The sequence below is a fragment of the Anolis sagrei genome, chromosome 5 (assembly GCF_037176765.1).
Source record: "Anolis sagrei isolate rAnoSag1 chromosome 5, rAnoSag1.mat, whole genome shotgun sequence".
In the NCBI taxonomy this organism is placed as follows: Eukaryota; Metazoa; Chordata; class Lepidosauria; order Squamata; family Dactyloidae; genus Anolis; species Anolis sagrei.
Window position 1 is genome coordinate 19,361,082 of NC_090025.1, and position 18,740 is coordinate 19,379,821.

General features: G+C 38.2%; 1 protein-coding gene across 5 annotated transcripts in view; it reads left to right on the top strand.

The window, feature by feature from the left end:
* Positions 1-18,740, top strand: part of PTPN13 (protein tyrosine phosphatase non-receptor type 13) — a 154,353-nt gene that overhangs the window by 15,563 nt on the left and 120,050 nt on the right. For all 5 annotated transcript variants that reach the window (XM_060779275.2, XM_067468582.1, XM_067468584.1 and 2 more), the window contains exon 2: positions 17,912-18,031. In XM_060779275.2, the coding sequence (XP_060635258.2) occupies positions 17,917-18,031 (115 nt within the window). In that variant the 5' untranslated portion in view covers positions 17,912-17,916. The remainder of the gene's footprint in view (positions 1-17,911; positions 18,032-18,740) is intronic.

An 18,740-nucleotide genomic window follows, 5' to 3' on the forward strand; every position in this document is an offset into this window, starting at 1 on the left:
TAATTTGATACAATATTTAATTATTTTGTGCATGAAACAAAGTTTGTGTACACAGAACCATCAGAAGGCAAAGGTGTCACCATCTTAGCAACTCCATGTTGACACTGTCTGTTGTTGGAGTAGTTTGACATTCTGGATAGAGGATGTTTAACCTGTATGAGCAATTCTCGGCTGCTTATGTTTCAGGCTATATGTGCCTCAAATCTCATTTCTCAGTGAAGTAACAGTCCATATCTCCCAGCAGAATTTGAGAACAGCCTCTAGTAGAAAGCATTATCTCTGAACTGATGCTACATGATAAGAAACCTCTGCAGGTGATGCTATCAGAGATGTGGCGTAGGCAACTGTTAAATGGGACGTGTGAGTTGGAGCAACAGTGAGCATCACACCAGGAAACAAGTTGAGAACTAGGCAATGATTGTCTGGATAGAGTTCCCATAAGCCCAGCAAATGTGGAATGCTGGCTATATTCCAGCTGTTCCTTAAAGAATCTATTTCCTAATTGTCGAAGGCTTTCATGGCTGGAATCACTAGGTTCTTGTGGGCTTTTTCGGGCTATAGAGCCATGTTCTAGAGGCATTTCTCCTAACGTTTCGCCTGCATCTATGGCAAGCATCCTCAGAGGTTGTGAGGTCTGTTGGAAGTAGGAAAAATGGGTTTATATATCTGTGGAATGGCTGGGGTGGGGCAAGGAGCTCTTCCTTGCTGCAGTTAGGTGTGAATGTTTAGCTAATCACCTTCATTAGCATTTGAAGGCCTGCCTGAGCCTGGGAAAATCTGTTGCTGGGAGGTGTTAATCTGTGCCTGGTTTTTTCCTCTCTGTTGTTTAGCTGTTATAATTTTAGAGTTTTTTAATACTGGTAACCAGATTTTGTTCATTTTCATGGTCTAGTATTTCCTAATTATTATGTGCCTCTGCCTCCAAAATAATTAATTTTGATTTTGTTAATGAGGTTTAAACCATGCAAGAGATCATAACATACCAAGAAATATTTTTATCATGCTTCTTTGTAATTCCTTGACCTAATTTAAAATTAATTGGTCCTTCTCATCTAGCTATACCTAACATTGGCTCTCCAGGGAATTTGTGCTCAGAGAATCACCTTAGCTAAAATTGTCAGGGATTTAACATATATATATATATATTATGGTCAATGACCAGCACCAGGGATTTAGCATAGAACCTTCTATGTGCCTAACTTTACCACTAAACTGTAGTCTTTGCTTTTGCCTTTTTAGGAGTCTGAGAGAATGTGCCTTGCTCAAGATGGGTTTCCATGGTTGAGCAGAGACTTGAAATGTAGTCCAGTGCTCAAACCAGTATAAAACACAAGCTCTTTTTCTACATCTTACCATCTCTGTATTCCCTAATTTCTATCAGCTTCTGTTCTGTCTGTAGCTAGCATTCTTTTCTTATAGTTCTCAGTAGCCTCCCCTTTTTATGTCTCCCAAGAGGCTTCAAAACTATGCCAGAGAGTGTGAGTTTATATGCTGTTCTCATATTGTACACATAAGAAAGAGGGATTTCTCACAGCATGTTCGTATATGTTTTCCCACATAGCCTGTCTCATGCCTGAGCTATTTGACTTTGTGGAATTCTGTTTTGTTTTAATTAGAGAACTTGTTGGGATAATCCACTTAAGAATTTGCATTTAACTTATAGCAGCTAATATAGTTTTTGTAAGAACTTGAGAAGTGTACAGAACCTGGTAGAAAAGTGTTCTCTGGGGAAACTATTTCCTTCCAAAGTGTCCTGAAAATGAGCAGTTAGCATTCTGCATCTATCTTTGTCTGTATCTTTCAATGCCTTCAAGTTGCTTGCTGACTTATGACCTCCCCATTCATTTCATGTTGTTTCTATGTTATTAACTGGGACTGGCTACAGTGGAGCACACACCTCTCTGTTGCAACAGCTCCATTGGCTGACAGCCTGTTTCCGGCATAATTCAAAATGTGGATTTTGACTTACAGAGCCCTCTATATCATCTGGTTTTCCTTGGTGGTCTCCCATCCAAGCACTAACCAGATTTGATGCTGCGTAGCTTCCAAGTTCAGACAGGATCTAGTGCCTTTAGTGTTATTTAGGCCATGTCATCTCTCTTTGCTACAGTTTAAGTTGGTGTAAACAACTTAATCATCCAAAACTCTGTGTTCTGGATAACCACATGCTGTGCTGCCCACTTGCTGTGCTCAACTTTGCAATTGACCTTCGTGATGAGTTTTGAAGATGATCTCCTTATAAAGTCTTACTGATGGAGAATGCCAACAGTTCACTTCCTCAACAACAAAGACTCATTGTCATCTATTGAGCAGCTTTGTGGCTGGCGTATTACATGCACTGAGTAGCCAAAACAGTCTGGAAATTTGAAAGGGAATAATGGCGTGTCATGCTGTTAATGCCAACATGATCAATTTTGTATTATGACATCTTGTTTAATTCCTTATTGCTACTTGATTATTGTAAGTATCAATTGTTATCTGATGGAATAAAAGCATTGTCTGATGGAGTACTGTCTGAACTAGTTTGTTCTGTGCCAATTAAATTCAACAAAACGTTAAATCAAATTCCATCTAAACAATCTTCGATTCTTTGGGATTAATTAATTTACATCCCATCAGAAATGGGAGTTTAAGAAGAGATACATCTTTAAAATATGTATTCGACAGAATTTCAACAGTTTATTATATTAACACAGCCACTGCATTAAAAGCAATTTTAAAAGGACAAGCAAAAAATTTAAAAATATACGAATGAAAATCTCTTCCTCGTCAGTCATTCCTTTGTGAAAACTCTGCCTAAATAAATACTTTTTTGCCTGCCAGTAGAAGTAGAATAGGGGTGATGATGGCCTAATTTTTCTTGGAATGAGATTCTGCAATCTAACAAAATACCCACCAAAAGGGTGCAATCTCTTATGCCCATGAGAGATCTTCACATTTGGACAGGTTTCTGTTGGGAAATGCAGTCCTTCAGATAGTTTGGACTTAATAGCTCTACTCTATTTTGGGACTAACTGTAGGAGCAAGTCTTATAGTTACTCAACCATTACCAGAATGTTTATGTTACCCGGTCATTACCAGAATTCTTTTGACTTTTGCTTTGGCTTTGTCTACTTAACTGTATTTAATCATATAGGCCCTTTTAAAATATCATATCAGCTTCTTCTGCATCACATCCCCCCCCCCCCGACCTACATCAGAGGGATGTTTTATTTTGGTTGGCTAGGTGCCTTTTAGCAAATGGGAGTTCCCAGCGCGTGCCAAAAGAAAAAGCACATTCAGATCTCCTGAATTGATTGGCCACACAACTGAATTTTCTCTGTTGCTGTATATGGGGGAAAGCCATATGGGATAGATTGTTTATAATAGTACTAGCATGGTGTAATAGTTTGAGCTTTGAATTACAACTCTGAAGACCAAGGTTATGTTCCCCACTTGGCCATGGAAACCCACTGGGCAAAATACATACCCTTAGTGTCCGTTCGTGTGTGTCCCCCGAACTCCATAATTGGGTTGCCATATGTCAAAAATGACTTGAAGGCATCATCATCAACAACAACAACAACAACTCAGGCTATATTAAGAAATAAGTAGCAATGGAGGGATACAATGGAAAAAAATATTTAACTATGCCATACACACTTACTTGGCTGTAAGCACCATTGCAATTTAGTTCTGATTCAGTTTATTCCCAACCTAGTGCCTTCCAGATCTGTTGGACTAAAATATCTCTTATCCTCAACTAGCGTAGCATCAGGGGATGCCAATTAAATTCAACAAAATGTTAAATCAAATTCCATCTAAACAATATTTGATTCTTTGTTATCAAATATTTGAATATTTGATAACACTAGGATGGGAAAGAAAATCCTAGGTAAGCATGAGTAGTGTCTTGCTGCTTCATTTCTCTGTGCAAATAAAGTGTGCCGAATATTGAACAATGAGAGGAAATTTTTCATGTAGCATTTTTCATTGATTATTCATGACTTTTGTGCTGTCAAAGCAATAGCTTTTGCATCTAACCATTGGCATCACTTTATCTATTTTGCTTTTGCTTAATATATCCCTTTCACAGATATTGGACTTTTTTCCAGTGGTTAGATTGAGAAACTTATAAAGTAGGAAAATAGTCTGCTAGGTTTTTTTCCATTGCCTAGAATTTGGAAGTTCATTTAGAAAGGGGTTTGTGCTATTTTATGTCCCTGTTGTGCTGCTGAAGACATAATGTGTCCCTTTGTCCAGTAATTCTAACAATATGAAAGGCTTTATGGTCTGCACATTGTGAAAGTTCCATGAACTCTGGCTTCTGGCTAGAACACACTTGGCCTTCCTTCATAAGAGGAGGTCTTATTTTCCTCTCACTCTCTGGCACTGCAGAGGCCTTCTTCTCTGAGTGTTTGAAGGGCATCCTGTTACTCTGATCTTTTGGAGTATAAAAATATCTTTGGTGCACACACATAGTTGGAAAACATAGATATACCCGTTTTCTCCTATGTTTGAGATTGACATATTTCCATGGAGTAACCTATGCTTGTAAGACACCCATTTGGACAAAACTCTAAAATAGTTCCATGTTTACTAGTAGGAAGGAACAAAGAATAATATGTCTTCCAAAACAGAAAAATCAGTTGGCCCTCGGTATCCATGGATTCTGTATGCATGGATTCAATTGTTCATGTTTGAAGTATTTTTTAAAATCACAAAAGCAAACAATGATAAATGCAATGCTGATTTGTAGAACTTATGAATATCAAAACAAACATTGTGTAAGGTATGTCATTGTATTCAATGGGTCAAACATCTAAATCTGCCATCTATAAAAATTATATAAGGCAAGTAAGAGTTCCTGCATGTCAAATGGATTTATAAAATAAGTATTTATTTATATCTTGTTGGAAAAAATATATTAAACTCAAGCATTGTTTTGACGTTCATAAGTTCTACAAATCATTGCATCAATTATATTTTATATGTATAGCAATATACATTGATTTGCAAGAAAATAAAGCTACAGCATCCTTACGGTCTAGCCATACAGTCGACATATCATTGGTGTTACCTCATTATATCTGCTGAGTAATATTTGTTTACATGAGATGTACATTAATGGACTCTTAAGTGAGATGAATTATCTAATATGGACTAGAATGCAATACACAGATATGATGGGTTGCTATTTTAGTACTCAGAACTTCCTATAAACTTGGTTGACAATTCCAGAGCATTATCAATGTTTTTCAAGAGGTGGAAAATGTATTTTCATGTTGTCTGGACTGGTCCCGTCAAGCACCCTGCTCACGACAACAAACCTGGTTGAGTTGAAAGACAGTCCAATTTTGAAGTCCTCCAGTGAAGCAGAGCCCTTCTGTTGAGCCATTAAGTTAATGTTCTGGTAAAATCTATCCTTTTCTCATTTAAATCCATCAGATCTAGTGGGCTGGTAAATCTCAGCCCTTTATTTTTAAAGGAACAATATTTCAAGTATCTCATTGCCCTTGTCTCTCAACCCTTTGCCGGTCTGGTTCCCTCTTAAAGTGTGTTGCTAAGAAATTCATGTAATCAAAAATTTTCATTGTTCATAATATTGATTGATCCATAGTATGATACTAACTTAATAATGCGTAGCCTTGGAATTCAAGTACTTAGGTTTTATCTTGTACATAATAAAACCATACCTGGATTTAATGTGTTCATAGAATTTTGCTGAATTTGGATTTTAGAAATTAGAGTACATGTTTTGTTTATATTAAACATTGAGACTAGGTTGGGTTTTTTAAAGATGCAATTTCATTTTGCTTTAATTAAAATATAATTAATCTTAATGGCTGCTTTAAGAAGCAGAAACAGAGAAAATAATGCAAAATCCTTGAGCAGGTCTTTTAGCTAATCTGGAGTTAAACCCTGCTAATTGCATGATTTCTGCTAGACAAGATAAGCCTCTCAAACAGGGGGTTGTCTCTCCACCAAGGAAAAATGCTTACAGAAAATATACTAGTCCAAGAGTAGGCTGCATCCAAGAGCCAAACATTTGCCTCTTCCTAGAGTGCCATTGGAAGATTCTATTACATTACTGGGCTGTGAAGGTCTTTTTCCATGGATGTTTGGCTGAGACATCACACTCTTACTTATGAGGTGGAGTTTAAGCAAAAGCTGAAAACCTGCATATTTCACACTCTTATCAAAGGTGTTGAAATGTATTGGGAGTTCATAAAAATGGCTCTATTCTACCTGTTAGTAATTTAGTATGAGGCAACTTCATAAACCATGACTTAAAGTTGTCTTGCTTCCACTGAGCTAAGATGAGTCAGTTTGTTAGGATCTGATGATAAAACAAGCTATTGACAAAAACCCAAACTAGCTAAAGCATTCAGTATTGGACTAGCTGGACAAACATTTTAAAAAAATATCAAGTATTTTTTAATCTACAGTTTTCTATACAAGCACTGAAAGTTGGTACAGCTGGCCCTCTGGATTCTCTATCTGTGGATTCATGCATCAATTGCTTGAAAATATCCCCCTCCCCCCTCAAAAAAAAAAAGAAGAAGAAGAAAATTTTAAAAAGCAGATCTTGATTTTACTTTTCCGTAATGGATGTCATATTACATTGCATATAATGGGATGTGAATATCCACAAATTTTAGTATCCAAAGGAGGTCCTAGAACAGTATTTCTCAACCTGGGGGTCGGGACCCCTGGGGGGGTCGCGAGGGGGTATCAGAGGGGTCGCCAAAGGCCATCAGAAGACACAGTATTTTCTATTGGTCATGAGGGTTCTGTGTATGAAGTTTAGCTCAATTCTCTCATTGTTGGAGTTCAGAAAGCTCTTTGATTGTAGCTGAACTATAAATCCCAGCAACTACAACTCCCAAATGTCAAGGTCTATTATCTCTAACCTCCTCCAGTATTCACATTTGGGCATGTTGAGTATTCGTGCCAAGTTTGGTCCAGATCCATCATTGTTTAAGTCCACAGTGCTCTCTGGATGTAGGTGAACTACAACTCCAAAACTCAAGGTCAATGCCTATCAAACCACCCCAGTATTTACTGTTGGTCATAGGAGTTCTGTGTGCCAAGATTGGTTCAATTCAGTCATTGGTGGAGTTCAGAATGTTCTTTGATTGTATGTGAACTATAAATCCCAGCAACTACAACTTCCAAATGACAGCATCAATCTCCCCTTCAACCCCACTAGAATTCAAATTTGGGCATATCAGGCATTTGTGCTGAATTTCGTCCACTGAATGAAAATACATCCTACATACCACATACTTACATGACAATTCATAACAGCAGCAAAATTACAGTTGTGAAGTAGCAACAAAAATAATGTTGTGGTTGGGGGTCACCACAACATGAGAGAACTGTATTATGGGCTCGCGGCATTAGGGAGGTTGAGAACCACTGTCCTAGAACCAAAACCCAGTGGATACCAAAGAGTCCACATGCAGTGCTCTAACTTTTTCCTTTTTCATTTGCATCACTGTGTATGCATGTGTGTTTTCTTGTTTTTTAGGCGGGTATGATGTTTTCTGTCCACTTCAGCAATTCTTTCAGAAACCATATGTATGTGTGTTATAACATGGCTATCTCTCAGAAATTTTCCCCCTCTTCTGCGATAAACATCAGGAGTGATTAAACTCATGATGAGACGTCTCTTTCGGTGGGCCCTGTGGCTATTCACCGATACTATGATTTCTTTATAATACAGTCAGCCATGACAAGAAATATTACAGAAATGCCTGTATGATTAAGCTATTAAAACTAGTTTCAACTTGTAAAAGCAAGCCGTCTGTTGAAAAGGGTTATACCTACAGTATGAAAAAGAATGGTTGGAAGATTGTCTCCTTGGATAAAGGGAAAGCTGATTCCGCAACCTTATTCCATCTGGTGCTACGACCCCAAGTCAGTTTAAAATGCATGCCGTTTCCTGCTGTAAAGCTGTCTTTGCTCCAAAGCCTTAATCAGATTTCTAGGGATCCCCTCTATTGACAGTGGCAACCCTTCCCTAACCAGACCTAAAATAGATGCACAATCCCAGCAGCTTAAAATTCCACCTGTCCTTCAGGAAATCTCGGATTTTGTTCATCTGAAGAAACGCAAGCCTTTTTGACAAAGGGGAAAAGAATTTGAAGGGCAAGTGATCTCAAGCCCATGACATTTAGAGTTAGCTTTGACAGGGTGAATGAATAAGGTTGTAGCTAAGGGGAGAATAGAGGAAAATTATAGGACTCAGTATCTTGTGTGTTGTCTGTGGTTCTCCTTCATTGTGTGGGCAAAAAACCCAAAAAAACAAAAACAAAACAAAACAAAAAACCAGGTTATGCACCTAATCTTTCCTGGAGGCATTCAGAGTTCCTGTCTGAACCACTGATTCATCATAAATCATTCATGAGAAAAATTCAGTACCTTTAGGAAAGCATTCACCTTCTTCATGTAAGGTCTAAAACAGATTTCTCAAATCCTGCTAGGTGTTTTGGATTACAGCTCCCTTCAACTCAGAGTATTGGTCAAGCTGCCTTGGAAAACTGGGAGTTCTCTAAAACAACTGGAAGGACCTAGGTTGGGCAAATCTGGTCTAAATGATATCTCTGACTGCTAGATTACAGTGTGTTCTCTGTTATATACCACCAATGCTAGTAACCCAGTGGTTCTCAACCTGGGGTCCCCAGATGTTTTTGGTCTTCAAATCCTAGAAATCCTAACTGCTGGTAAACTGTCTGGGATTTCTGGGAGTTGTAGGCCAAAAATATCTGGGGATCCCAGGTTGAGAACCACTGTAGTAACCAAAGAAAGAATGAATCAGTGTTGTTTGTCAATTATTTTTTCAAACAGATAAATTTATCTCCATTTTGGATTGTAAATATTATCAACTCTTGGAGTGTGTAATATGCCACTTCTACCCTCTCTAACTCATGCCAATTAATGATCTCTTTCCAACTTTTCATCATAATTAGGTAGATTTCAAAACAGAATGGAAACTTTCTTGTATTGTTGTTGGTGTGTGCCTTCAAGTTGTTTCCAACTTATGGGGGAACCAAATCGACCAATAATAACAGCAAGTAAAAGAAGTTTTAAGGCAGTGAATTGACCCAGACAGGACCTTGGACTCTGGATTTTGGATTCTGATTCTAACGGGCGTGTTTTTAATCAATTGTTTAATTACTGTTTTTAATATTTTAATGTAGTGCTGATTGCTAATTGTTTTTGTGATGTCAGCATCCTATGATACTTTTGTGAGGCCGCCCTGAGTCCCCCCTCGGGGGTGAGAAGGGCGGGGTAAAAATATAGGAAATAAATAAATAATCCTGGTCTCCAGAGATGTAGTCTGATCCTCAAATCATTATACTACACTGGCTCTCACCTCTATGTACACAATGTGGAATTCTTTTGCATAACTCACCATTATGTTTTATTTCATAATGGTAAGTTATGCCTGGGAACATTGAGAATGAGAATGCCAATCTTGCAACATTGGATTTATTGTGATCATGTCTGCAGTATAATATCCCTTGTGATCCACTGATTGGGGAGACCAGCAATGTTACGGGTGGTTCATAACAATTGTGGAACAGTCAAAAAAGAAACATACACACAAAGTACCTGTTTAATTTTACATAAACCCCAGTGTTTGTGAGAAATATTACATTGTAGGGGGCTGTATAACATATAAAATGTATTGCATTAACTGAGGCAATACCGAAATTCAATGGCACCATAGCTAGGAGAATTTGGAAATTGTACACCAAAACAAGTACAGTAACTTTGCCAAACTCATATATACCATAGTATTATTTCTCAGGATCAATTGAACAATTCAGTGCTTGAGTCATTCAATGAAAAATGGTTATTGCACAAAAATGAGACACTGTGCCTTGTAGAGACACTTTCCTTTGGTATTTTAGACACAATTTCTTTTTGTTAAGCTCTGAATTACAAATGTCATAGGTCAGAGAGGAAGTTGAGTAATTATTTCTGCAGCTTCTATTTTCTGTTTTTCCTACAGAAATTATTTCACATATTACTTTTGTGAAAAAAAAATACTGGCATCATTCAAGGGAACTGATTATGAAAACAGAGTAGACTCTCTTAAACTGACGTTCATTTGATTTTTAAATCTATATATTTTATATAAATATGAATGTTTTTGTGTTGTTGTTGTATTGTTCATTCGTTCAGTCGTCTCCGACTCTTCGTGACCTCATGGACCAGCCTACGCCAGAGCTCCCTGTCGGCCGTTACCACCCCCAGCTCCCTCAAGGTCAGTCCAGTCACTTCAAGGATGCCATCCATCCATCTTGCCCTTGGTCGGCCCCTCTTCCTTTTGCCTTCCACTTTCCCCAGCATAATTGTCTTCTCTAGGCTTTCCTGTCTCCTCATGATGTGGCCAAAGTACTTCAACTTTGTCTCTAGTATCTTTCCCTCCAGTGAGCAGTCGGGCTGTATTTCCTGGAGGATGGACTGGTTAGATCTTCTCGCAGTCCAAGGCACTCTCAGCACTTTCCTCCAACACCACAGCTCAAAAACATCGATCTTCCTTCGCTCAGCCTTCCCTAAGGTCCAGCTCTCACATCCGTAGGTGACTACAGGGAATACCATGGCTTTGACTAGGCAGATCTTTGTTGCCAGTCTGATGTCTCTACTCTTCACTATTTTATCGAGACTGGACATTGCTCTCCTCCCAAGAAGTAAGCTTCAAGTAATTTACAACCTATGGCAGCAGATTTCTTTAGACAAGATTTGTTCAGGAGAGATTCAGGAGAGGTTACCCAGCTGAGACTGAGGTGTGACTTGCTAAAGATCACCCACAAAGTGTCTTGGCTGAGCTGAGATTCAAACACTGGTCTTTCTTGGTTCAACAGGAAAGTCTCATACTCTTAGCCTCAGAAGGTTCAGTAATAGGGTTGCCTTGGGCTTGCTATAAATCTGAATTGACATGAAGATTTCCAACACGAAGAAATCAACCCTCAATCCAGTTCACAGAGTAAGATTTTTTTTTCGTCATGTCAGGAGCGACTTATGAAACTGCAAGTCGCTTCTGGTGTGAGAGAATTGACCATCTGCAAGGACATTACCCAGGGGACGCCTGGATGATTTTGATGTTTTTATCATCCTTGTGGGAGGCTTCTCTCGTGTCCCCGCATGAGGAGCTGGAGCTGATAGAGGGAGCTCATCTGCCTCTCCCCGGGTTTGAACCTTGTGACCTGTCGGTCTTCAGTCCTGCCGGCACAGAGGTTTAACCCACTGCGCCACCGGGGGCTCTATAGAGTAAGATGATAAAAGCAGATTTAATGATTCATGGATTTGATTAAAATCTTCTATGTAGGAATCTCTCGTTCCTCCAATGTGACTCTCTTGTTGGCCTTCTTTAGTCATGTTTGAGGATTTGCAGATTTCTAGAGAGAACACCTTTCTATGAATCTCTAGGTTCTACAAATGCAATTGCAGTAGAAGTTGACCATAAGGTTATGCTGGGAGACCTAGAAATTCCTAAACAGGTGTTACTCCACATTAAAAAATAGCAATTCCTTTATTAATGAGTTTTTTGCTTTCATAGGGGATCTATGCCACTAACTGTTCACTAGCAGAATTTTTAAATTGCCATTAAAGTTAACCATTATTCGAAACTATAATTTGAAGATTGGCAGCAATACTACTGATGCTCAGGAGTACAACTAAGCTCAAAAAAAAGTCTGTGTGTGTGTGTGAAGTTATGCCCCCTAATTCAATTCTGCCACCTCTATCCCAATAAAATATTTATTCAGTCCCCAAGTTACTGGAATTGCAGTAACTTTAAAACTTCACCTGAGCATTTAGAAATAGAGTTTTGGCATCCAAAGAAAAGCAGCAGGAAAAGTTACCAAGGAAAATAGCAAGATGGGTTGCTGTGAGTTTTCCGAGCTGTATGGTCATGTTCCAGAAGCATTCTCTCCTGATGTTTTGCCCACATCTATGGCAGGAACCCTCAGAGGCTGTGAGGTCCTTGAAAACTCACAGCCTGGAAAACTCACAGCAATCTATTGATTCTACCCACAAAAGCCTTCAACAACACAAAATAGCAAGACTTCGAGGTGTGAACAATTTGCAAGGTCTTCCGTCTTTGCAAAGCAGAAAATCAGACACAGAAGGAAAAGTTAATGGGAAAGGGGAGAGAATTCTTATTTCAGGGGGCATACTATTGTTACCATCACAGTTCTTTCATTTATTTTCTATGCTTCATAGTGGCAAACAAATTTGATAAGAACTGAATGCATCTTTGCTCCTTAATCAGAATTGAAACTTCATTTTCTTATTTGTGGCCTGGGGGGGGGGGGGGACACATCTGCTGTTAAAAGTAGCAACTAGGGAGACCTAATGAGTTCATCTGCCTGTTTAAATAGGGTTACCAATGCTAACTAGCTCTTGGAAATACTCCTAGTCACTTTCGTTTATTGGATTAGCCTCAGTTGCATGAAATGCCAATTAAGAAAGAAAGTTGTGGGAAGGAGAAAACACACCTAGAAAGATACGTGCCATTTTGGAGCAGACTCTGCTGAAATATGCATAGCATTACTTGGAAAATACAAAAGTGGAATTTATTTCTTGTAGTTTGAAGAACTGTGATTCAAGAACACTACGCAATTAATTACAAGGTTCATTCACATTTACAAGGATTATTTTCCACTTATAATTACCCATCTTGTTGAAGAGCCCTGTAGAATGAGGCATCATGTTTGGTGCTAAAGTTAGCATTGCTCAGATCATGAAATCATTGCTATCTAAAGTGAATACCCCAAAATACTCTTCTTCTTTTTTTAAAATGTGAGATTGAGAGGAACAATTCCATGTGTCTTGAAGCTTGGATTGGAACATGACATTTGGTGACACAGAGCACATCAAAGAAACAAGTTGATCTGGTTCCCAAGGTGGATCTTAGAAATGAGAAACAGGAGGTGCATTTTGGGGATATGCTTGTCATACGTCCATTGTAAAATCAGAGGGACTGAGTAATTCATTTCAAAAAAGGGTAATGTGTTCTTAGCTCTTTTACCTGTATATAGAAATGGTGGAATTTTGGAAGGATTAAACTGCAGCAAAACCAACAAAAGAGTTCTTTTGGCACCATGTTTTATATGGTTGAGGTGCTTTGATTGTGTATTCCTGCATTGCAGGTGATCAGACTGGGTGGCCCTAATGGTATCTTTCAGTTTTATGATTCAATTGTATAAGCTTTCAATGGCCTCCAAATACACGAAACACACCAGATCTCCATTTACCTTGATAACTAAGCAAGTTCAATCCTTCTTAGTACTTGAATAGGGACTCCTAATGAATACCAGTTGCTGTAGGCTATATTTCAGAGGAAGGAACTGGCAAAACCTCCCCTGAGTATTCCTTGCCTATGGAAGCTCCGTGAAATTCATTGGGTCACCAGAAGTCAATAGGTGACTGGAAAGCATGTACACACACATTCACATGCTTTCAGTGGACTACAGCTCATAAATGCCATTGCTCAATTATGTGCCACACATTAAGTTTTATTTTATGTATAATATGATTGGTTTTGTAAAAATTACAAAACCTTTGCATCAGACAGAATATGAAATATCACTAACCATAATGATTCATAAAAAAAAAAAATAGAAAGTGTATAAAAATTACTCCTGCAAAGCTTGTTAGCACTGCAGTACTTGCATGGATTTTACCAACTCATTTTTATGTTCTCTATGGTCCAGATGGAGAATGGAGATGTTTGGAAACTTAATAAAATGATACCAGTTTGAATGGAAAGGGAATGAAGAGAAATATACTACATATTTTACTGAGTGTGTAAATTTTCTAGTTTTTCAATCAATTGGATAGTCTAAATTCTGCTTAATTCAGCAACGTAAATCGCTGACAATTTTCCAGGCAAAAATATAGAGGATAAATGCTTGGTCATGTTAAGAAAAGTTAGCCTTTAAGGTTCTAGAAGGTTTTTTACAAGATCTGAGGATGATATCCTTCTACACACTAGTGAAGCATTAATGTGAATGCTATGTCCAATTGGAGAGCTAAAGGCTGCCTCTATAAAATGAGTTCTTCTGAAGGATACCGCTGGGAATATGAGCTTGCTTTATAGTTTTTTATCTGACATGAGGAAGGGCAAGAGGAGATTTAAAGATATTCCTTGGGTCAGGATATAGAATATTTTAGCCTCCGGTTGGTTCTCTGCATATGCAGGTCACATCCAACATTTTCAAATAGTTTTATTTTGATAGGAGAAGACTGAATAAGGCACGCGAGGCCAGTTTTGCTACAAAAGGTTAAACATAATAATAGGAGATAAACAACACTTGAACTGTTATGCTGCAAAAGGTTGAACATAATAGTGGGAGACAAAACAAAAATATTTGAACAGCGGACTTTTCTTTCTGGAAGCATTTTGAGATAAAATTCTCTGGATGATTTTAATTTTAAGTGATCTAGCCAGTTATGATTTAGAAAAGCAGGAATTAAACAATGTTATAAGTCACAAAGAAGAATAGTTTTCATCCTGATCTTCCTTCCTTCCTTCCTTCCTTCCTTCCTTCCTTCCTTCCTTCTTTCCTTCTTTCCTTCTTTCCTTCTTTCCTTCTTTCCTATCTATCTATCTCTCATTCTGTAATGAGTTGGAACTATGCAAATCAGATGAAAAAGAAGAAATTGGAGGGCAGGATGGAGGCATATTGAGAGTTGCTAACTTCAAGGAAAATTGGTTCACTTTTGAAAGATTGTGGATGGATTTTTTTGAAATGGAGAGCATGGGGAAAGTAAAGAGTGGCTTGTGCCACTTTAAATCTCTCTGTGTTTCTAGGCATGCTGTAAATCCCACACCCAGATCCAGATGGCTTACATTATATACAAAACCTAGAAAAACAAAGGATATGGAGCACAGCAGTGCTTCCAAAAGAATATAATTCCTGCAAACACTTAAAGAAACATATTTCTCCAAGCTGTAGGTACTATTTATAATGTTTTCTCAGAAATTAGAAAAGTTCTTTCTGGGCTGGAACTAAATCCTATTTTAGTTTCAACTGGATACCTAATGAAATGATTATCATAGCTTTCACTGTGTGCTCTTGTTGGGAGCAAATTTATTTTAACTCCTGGGATACATCTCCCAGAAATTTATTTCCATCAATCTAGATCAATGGTTCCCAACCTGTGGTCCGTGGACCACCAGTGGTCTACAAAAACTAAAGTATGGTCCAGGGCCTCACTGTTACTACACCATTGCAACAAGAGCGATTGGTCTTGCAAAACCCTCTTATAGTGCCAAGATTGATTAAATATGGTTTTCTATGGGTGAGAAGATGGCGAACACTGGAGGGCATATTTTCTGTATCAGAAACTAGAGCTGATGTGGTCTATCCGATGCAGTTTTCTGAATCAGCACCCCCAAATAACCAAACTGAATCTAAAGTTGACCAAAAACCGATTTGTAACCCTTTTTGTACTAATGTTGGAGAGTGGTCCCTGGTTCAGTAGTCCTTGGTCACAAAAAGGCTGGGAACCACTGATCTAGATAATTCAGAGTAAAGGTGAGATATAGTGAACATCCAATTTAAATAAATGACTGTCTCCCCCTTTTTTATTATCAAAGAAAACAATTTTTGTCAGAATTTTTATGCGTAGCTGAAATAAAGTTTTTTTTTTAAAAAAAATAGAAGCATTGGTTCTTTGCTTGCTAACATATCTGTACAACTGCAGTTCTTTTTTTATGAACATATCTGCAGCACACAATTCTTGGCAGTGCAAATTGACAGGATTACAGGCAATATGAAATAGCTCAGAACATTTAACTTAACCCATGCTATTGAACTGGAGCAGTGACTTCTCATTTGTCACATCAGTTCCGACTTTAACCTGGAAATATCAACACAAACTCTGGTTCAGACAGATCTCATATCACATCCTAAAGTACTTTTGAGCGGTTGCTGTTGGGGTCATATAAAAGTAATACAGTTTGTACTGGTTTTTAAATATGCAGCTGGAACCCACAACAAATTGTCGCAATGTGGCGTGCTGCTGTTCAGGGTGCCAACCAAGCATGCTGCCTTCCAGGATATTGCCTCCAATTCCGCAGCTTTATTTTCTGTTTTAAAATTTCTTTCTGCATCTGTAGATCTTGGGATTCCCCCAAACCTTGTCTATATTATCTTGTTTGCAAATTGAACATTATTCTTTCTCTCTCTTTTTTTTTTGGGGGGGGGGGGGAATAACACCCGTTTTCAGATGTGTGAAGTCATGAAGATGGGTAGATTTCCAATAGGTTTCCATCTTGCTTGTTCTATCACTTATTTATTGATTCCATAAATAAAATAGAAGTGTTTTCCAGAAGAATTTATAATGAATGTTGTCAGAATTTGGTTTGAGACTGATTATTCCTTCCACCCCAGCAGACATAGGCTTAGATATCAAGTGAAAGAGTTGTTGGAACCTATGCATTAGAGTGGATACTTTATATGTTCTTGGTCATAAAATGTCAATAAATCACTGTCTTAGGCATTAAGATTTATACAAACAAGCTACACTAATTATGCTTTCAAGTGGTTTATAGCACAGTCCAGTGGGAATGACTTGTCTCACTTCAGCTGTACTGCAATGTTACCACTGCAAATAGTTGGAAAGAATTATTCCATCTGGCAGCTCAACAAGCAGGGATTAGGTGGAAAACACAGTTAATGGAGTCTCATGAAGCCCTGCTTAGAAGCAGGTTGCCCTCTTCATATATCAATCTGAGCAATATGTTGTTTAGTACAGGTTTAATAGCTCATGGACGTTCTTAGAGGGGTTGATTGGTAGAATCCATGGTCATATGTAAAAAGTTTCAGTTTCAGTTCGTATCCTGTCCAAGGAGGTTTGGGAAATAACTGTTTTAAAAGCCTGAAGAACTGATGTCAATCAGTATAGATGCAATTAGCTCGATTGTCCAATTACCTGCCTCTAGGCCAGTTTTTTTTCCAGCCTGGTGCCCTCTGGATGGGTTGGGTTGTAGCTCCAATTGTTATGCTGGTAAAAGATGCTGAGAGGTGTAGTCTAAGAGATCAGGGAGTGGTACATTTGAGAAGGCTGGTCCAAACCTCTCGTGGTGATAGTTAAACAAATGCAATGAATAGAATGAATGCAGTCAGCATTCCACATTCACTGCTATAAGGAGCATAGGATCACCCATGAAAGTGAAAAGTATATTTTTTTACCATAGAGAACACACCTTTAGGAATTTCTAGGTCCTCCAGCATGACTCTATGGTAAACTTGCGGTGGAAATCAAATATAGAATTGCACTGGAGGACCTAAAAATTCCCAAAGACATCATTTTAATCAAATTAGTGAACCATCAAAAATCAAGCCCACAGAGGTGGAAGACTAGCTGTATTTCCATGGCAGAAGGTAGAACAATGAATCCAAAACAGGAAGCAGAGTTTTTTAAAAAAGTTTATGCAACCTATTTAATGTAGAAGTGGATTTGAACATAAAAAACTGCCTTACACAAAACAGATTTTTTTTTTTTGCTTCCTGCAAACTAGCAATAACTTGACTTCCTGTGCATTTCTGGTGTTTTGAAGGCAAGTTGAGTGACAGCTGTGCCAGACAAAATTATTCTTGCTCTAAGGTTTTTTTATTGTATTTTAGTATTTTGATTGTATTTTAGTATTATTTTGATTGTATTTAGTATTATGATTGTATTTTAGTATTTTAATGTTTTAGTGTATTATGGGATATGATGTTTTAAACGATTGTCTGTGATACTGTTGCTCTGCGGAGGTGAGAAGACCGGTATATAAAAGTTCTAAATAAATAAATAAGGTCAACATTCTACCCAACTGCATGCAAATGCCATATGGAGGCAGTGAGATGAATGGGGTCTGGGTGCATTTTTCAACAAGTGTTGTCTTGTCTCTTTTCCTCAGATAACATGCACGTATCACTAGCAGAAGCCCTAGAGGTTCGTGGCGGACCGTTGCAAGAGGAGGAAATATGGGCTGTATTGAATCAGAGTGCTGAAAGTCTTCAGGAGTTGTTCCGAAAAGGTAAGGCCCTGAGACTACAGGTGTGGAGTTCTGTTTCCATGAGTTTGGTAAGAAATCCATGCAGTAGAGGAAGTATTTAAATAAACACAGTGCTTGGAATATAAAAGGCAGATATGGGCACTTGCAATGCTGGTTAGGGGATTCTGGGAGTTATGGTCAAAAACATGGGAGCTAAGAACAGCATGTCTTCAGCATGTATAAGAAAATGGGACCTGCACTCAAATGTAGCAGGGTGTTCTCCTTTTGAAGAGGAGAACATTTGCTCAGGGTGTGAACTGGCCAGCTATTCAGCCTAGATCTCCTCCATAATAAAGACTGAGTATCGCTTATCTGAAATGCATGGGACCAGAAGCCTTTTGGATTTTTTTGGAATACCTGTGTTTGCATAAACATACATAATGAGGTATCTTGGAGATGGGATCCAAGTCTAAACACGAAATTCAATTATGTTCCACAAACATAACCAGAAGATAATTTCATACAATATTTTAATAATGTTGTACATCAAGCAAAGTTTGTGTACATAGAACCATCGGAAAGCAAAAGGTATCACTACCTCAGCCATCCATGTGACCAATTTAGGATTTTGGAGCATTTCAGATTTTTGTCCACTAGAACTCTCTTCTCTCTCCTTCTTGTACCTCTGTGGTCCTACTTGGGCTTTCCTTTTGTCAGCACTTGGGATCTGGCTTTGCCATTGAAAAGAGGC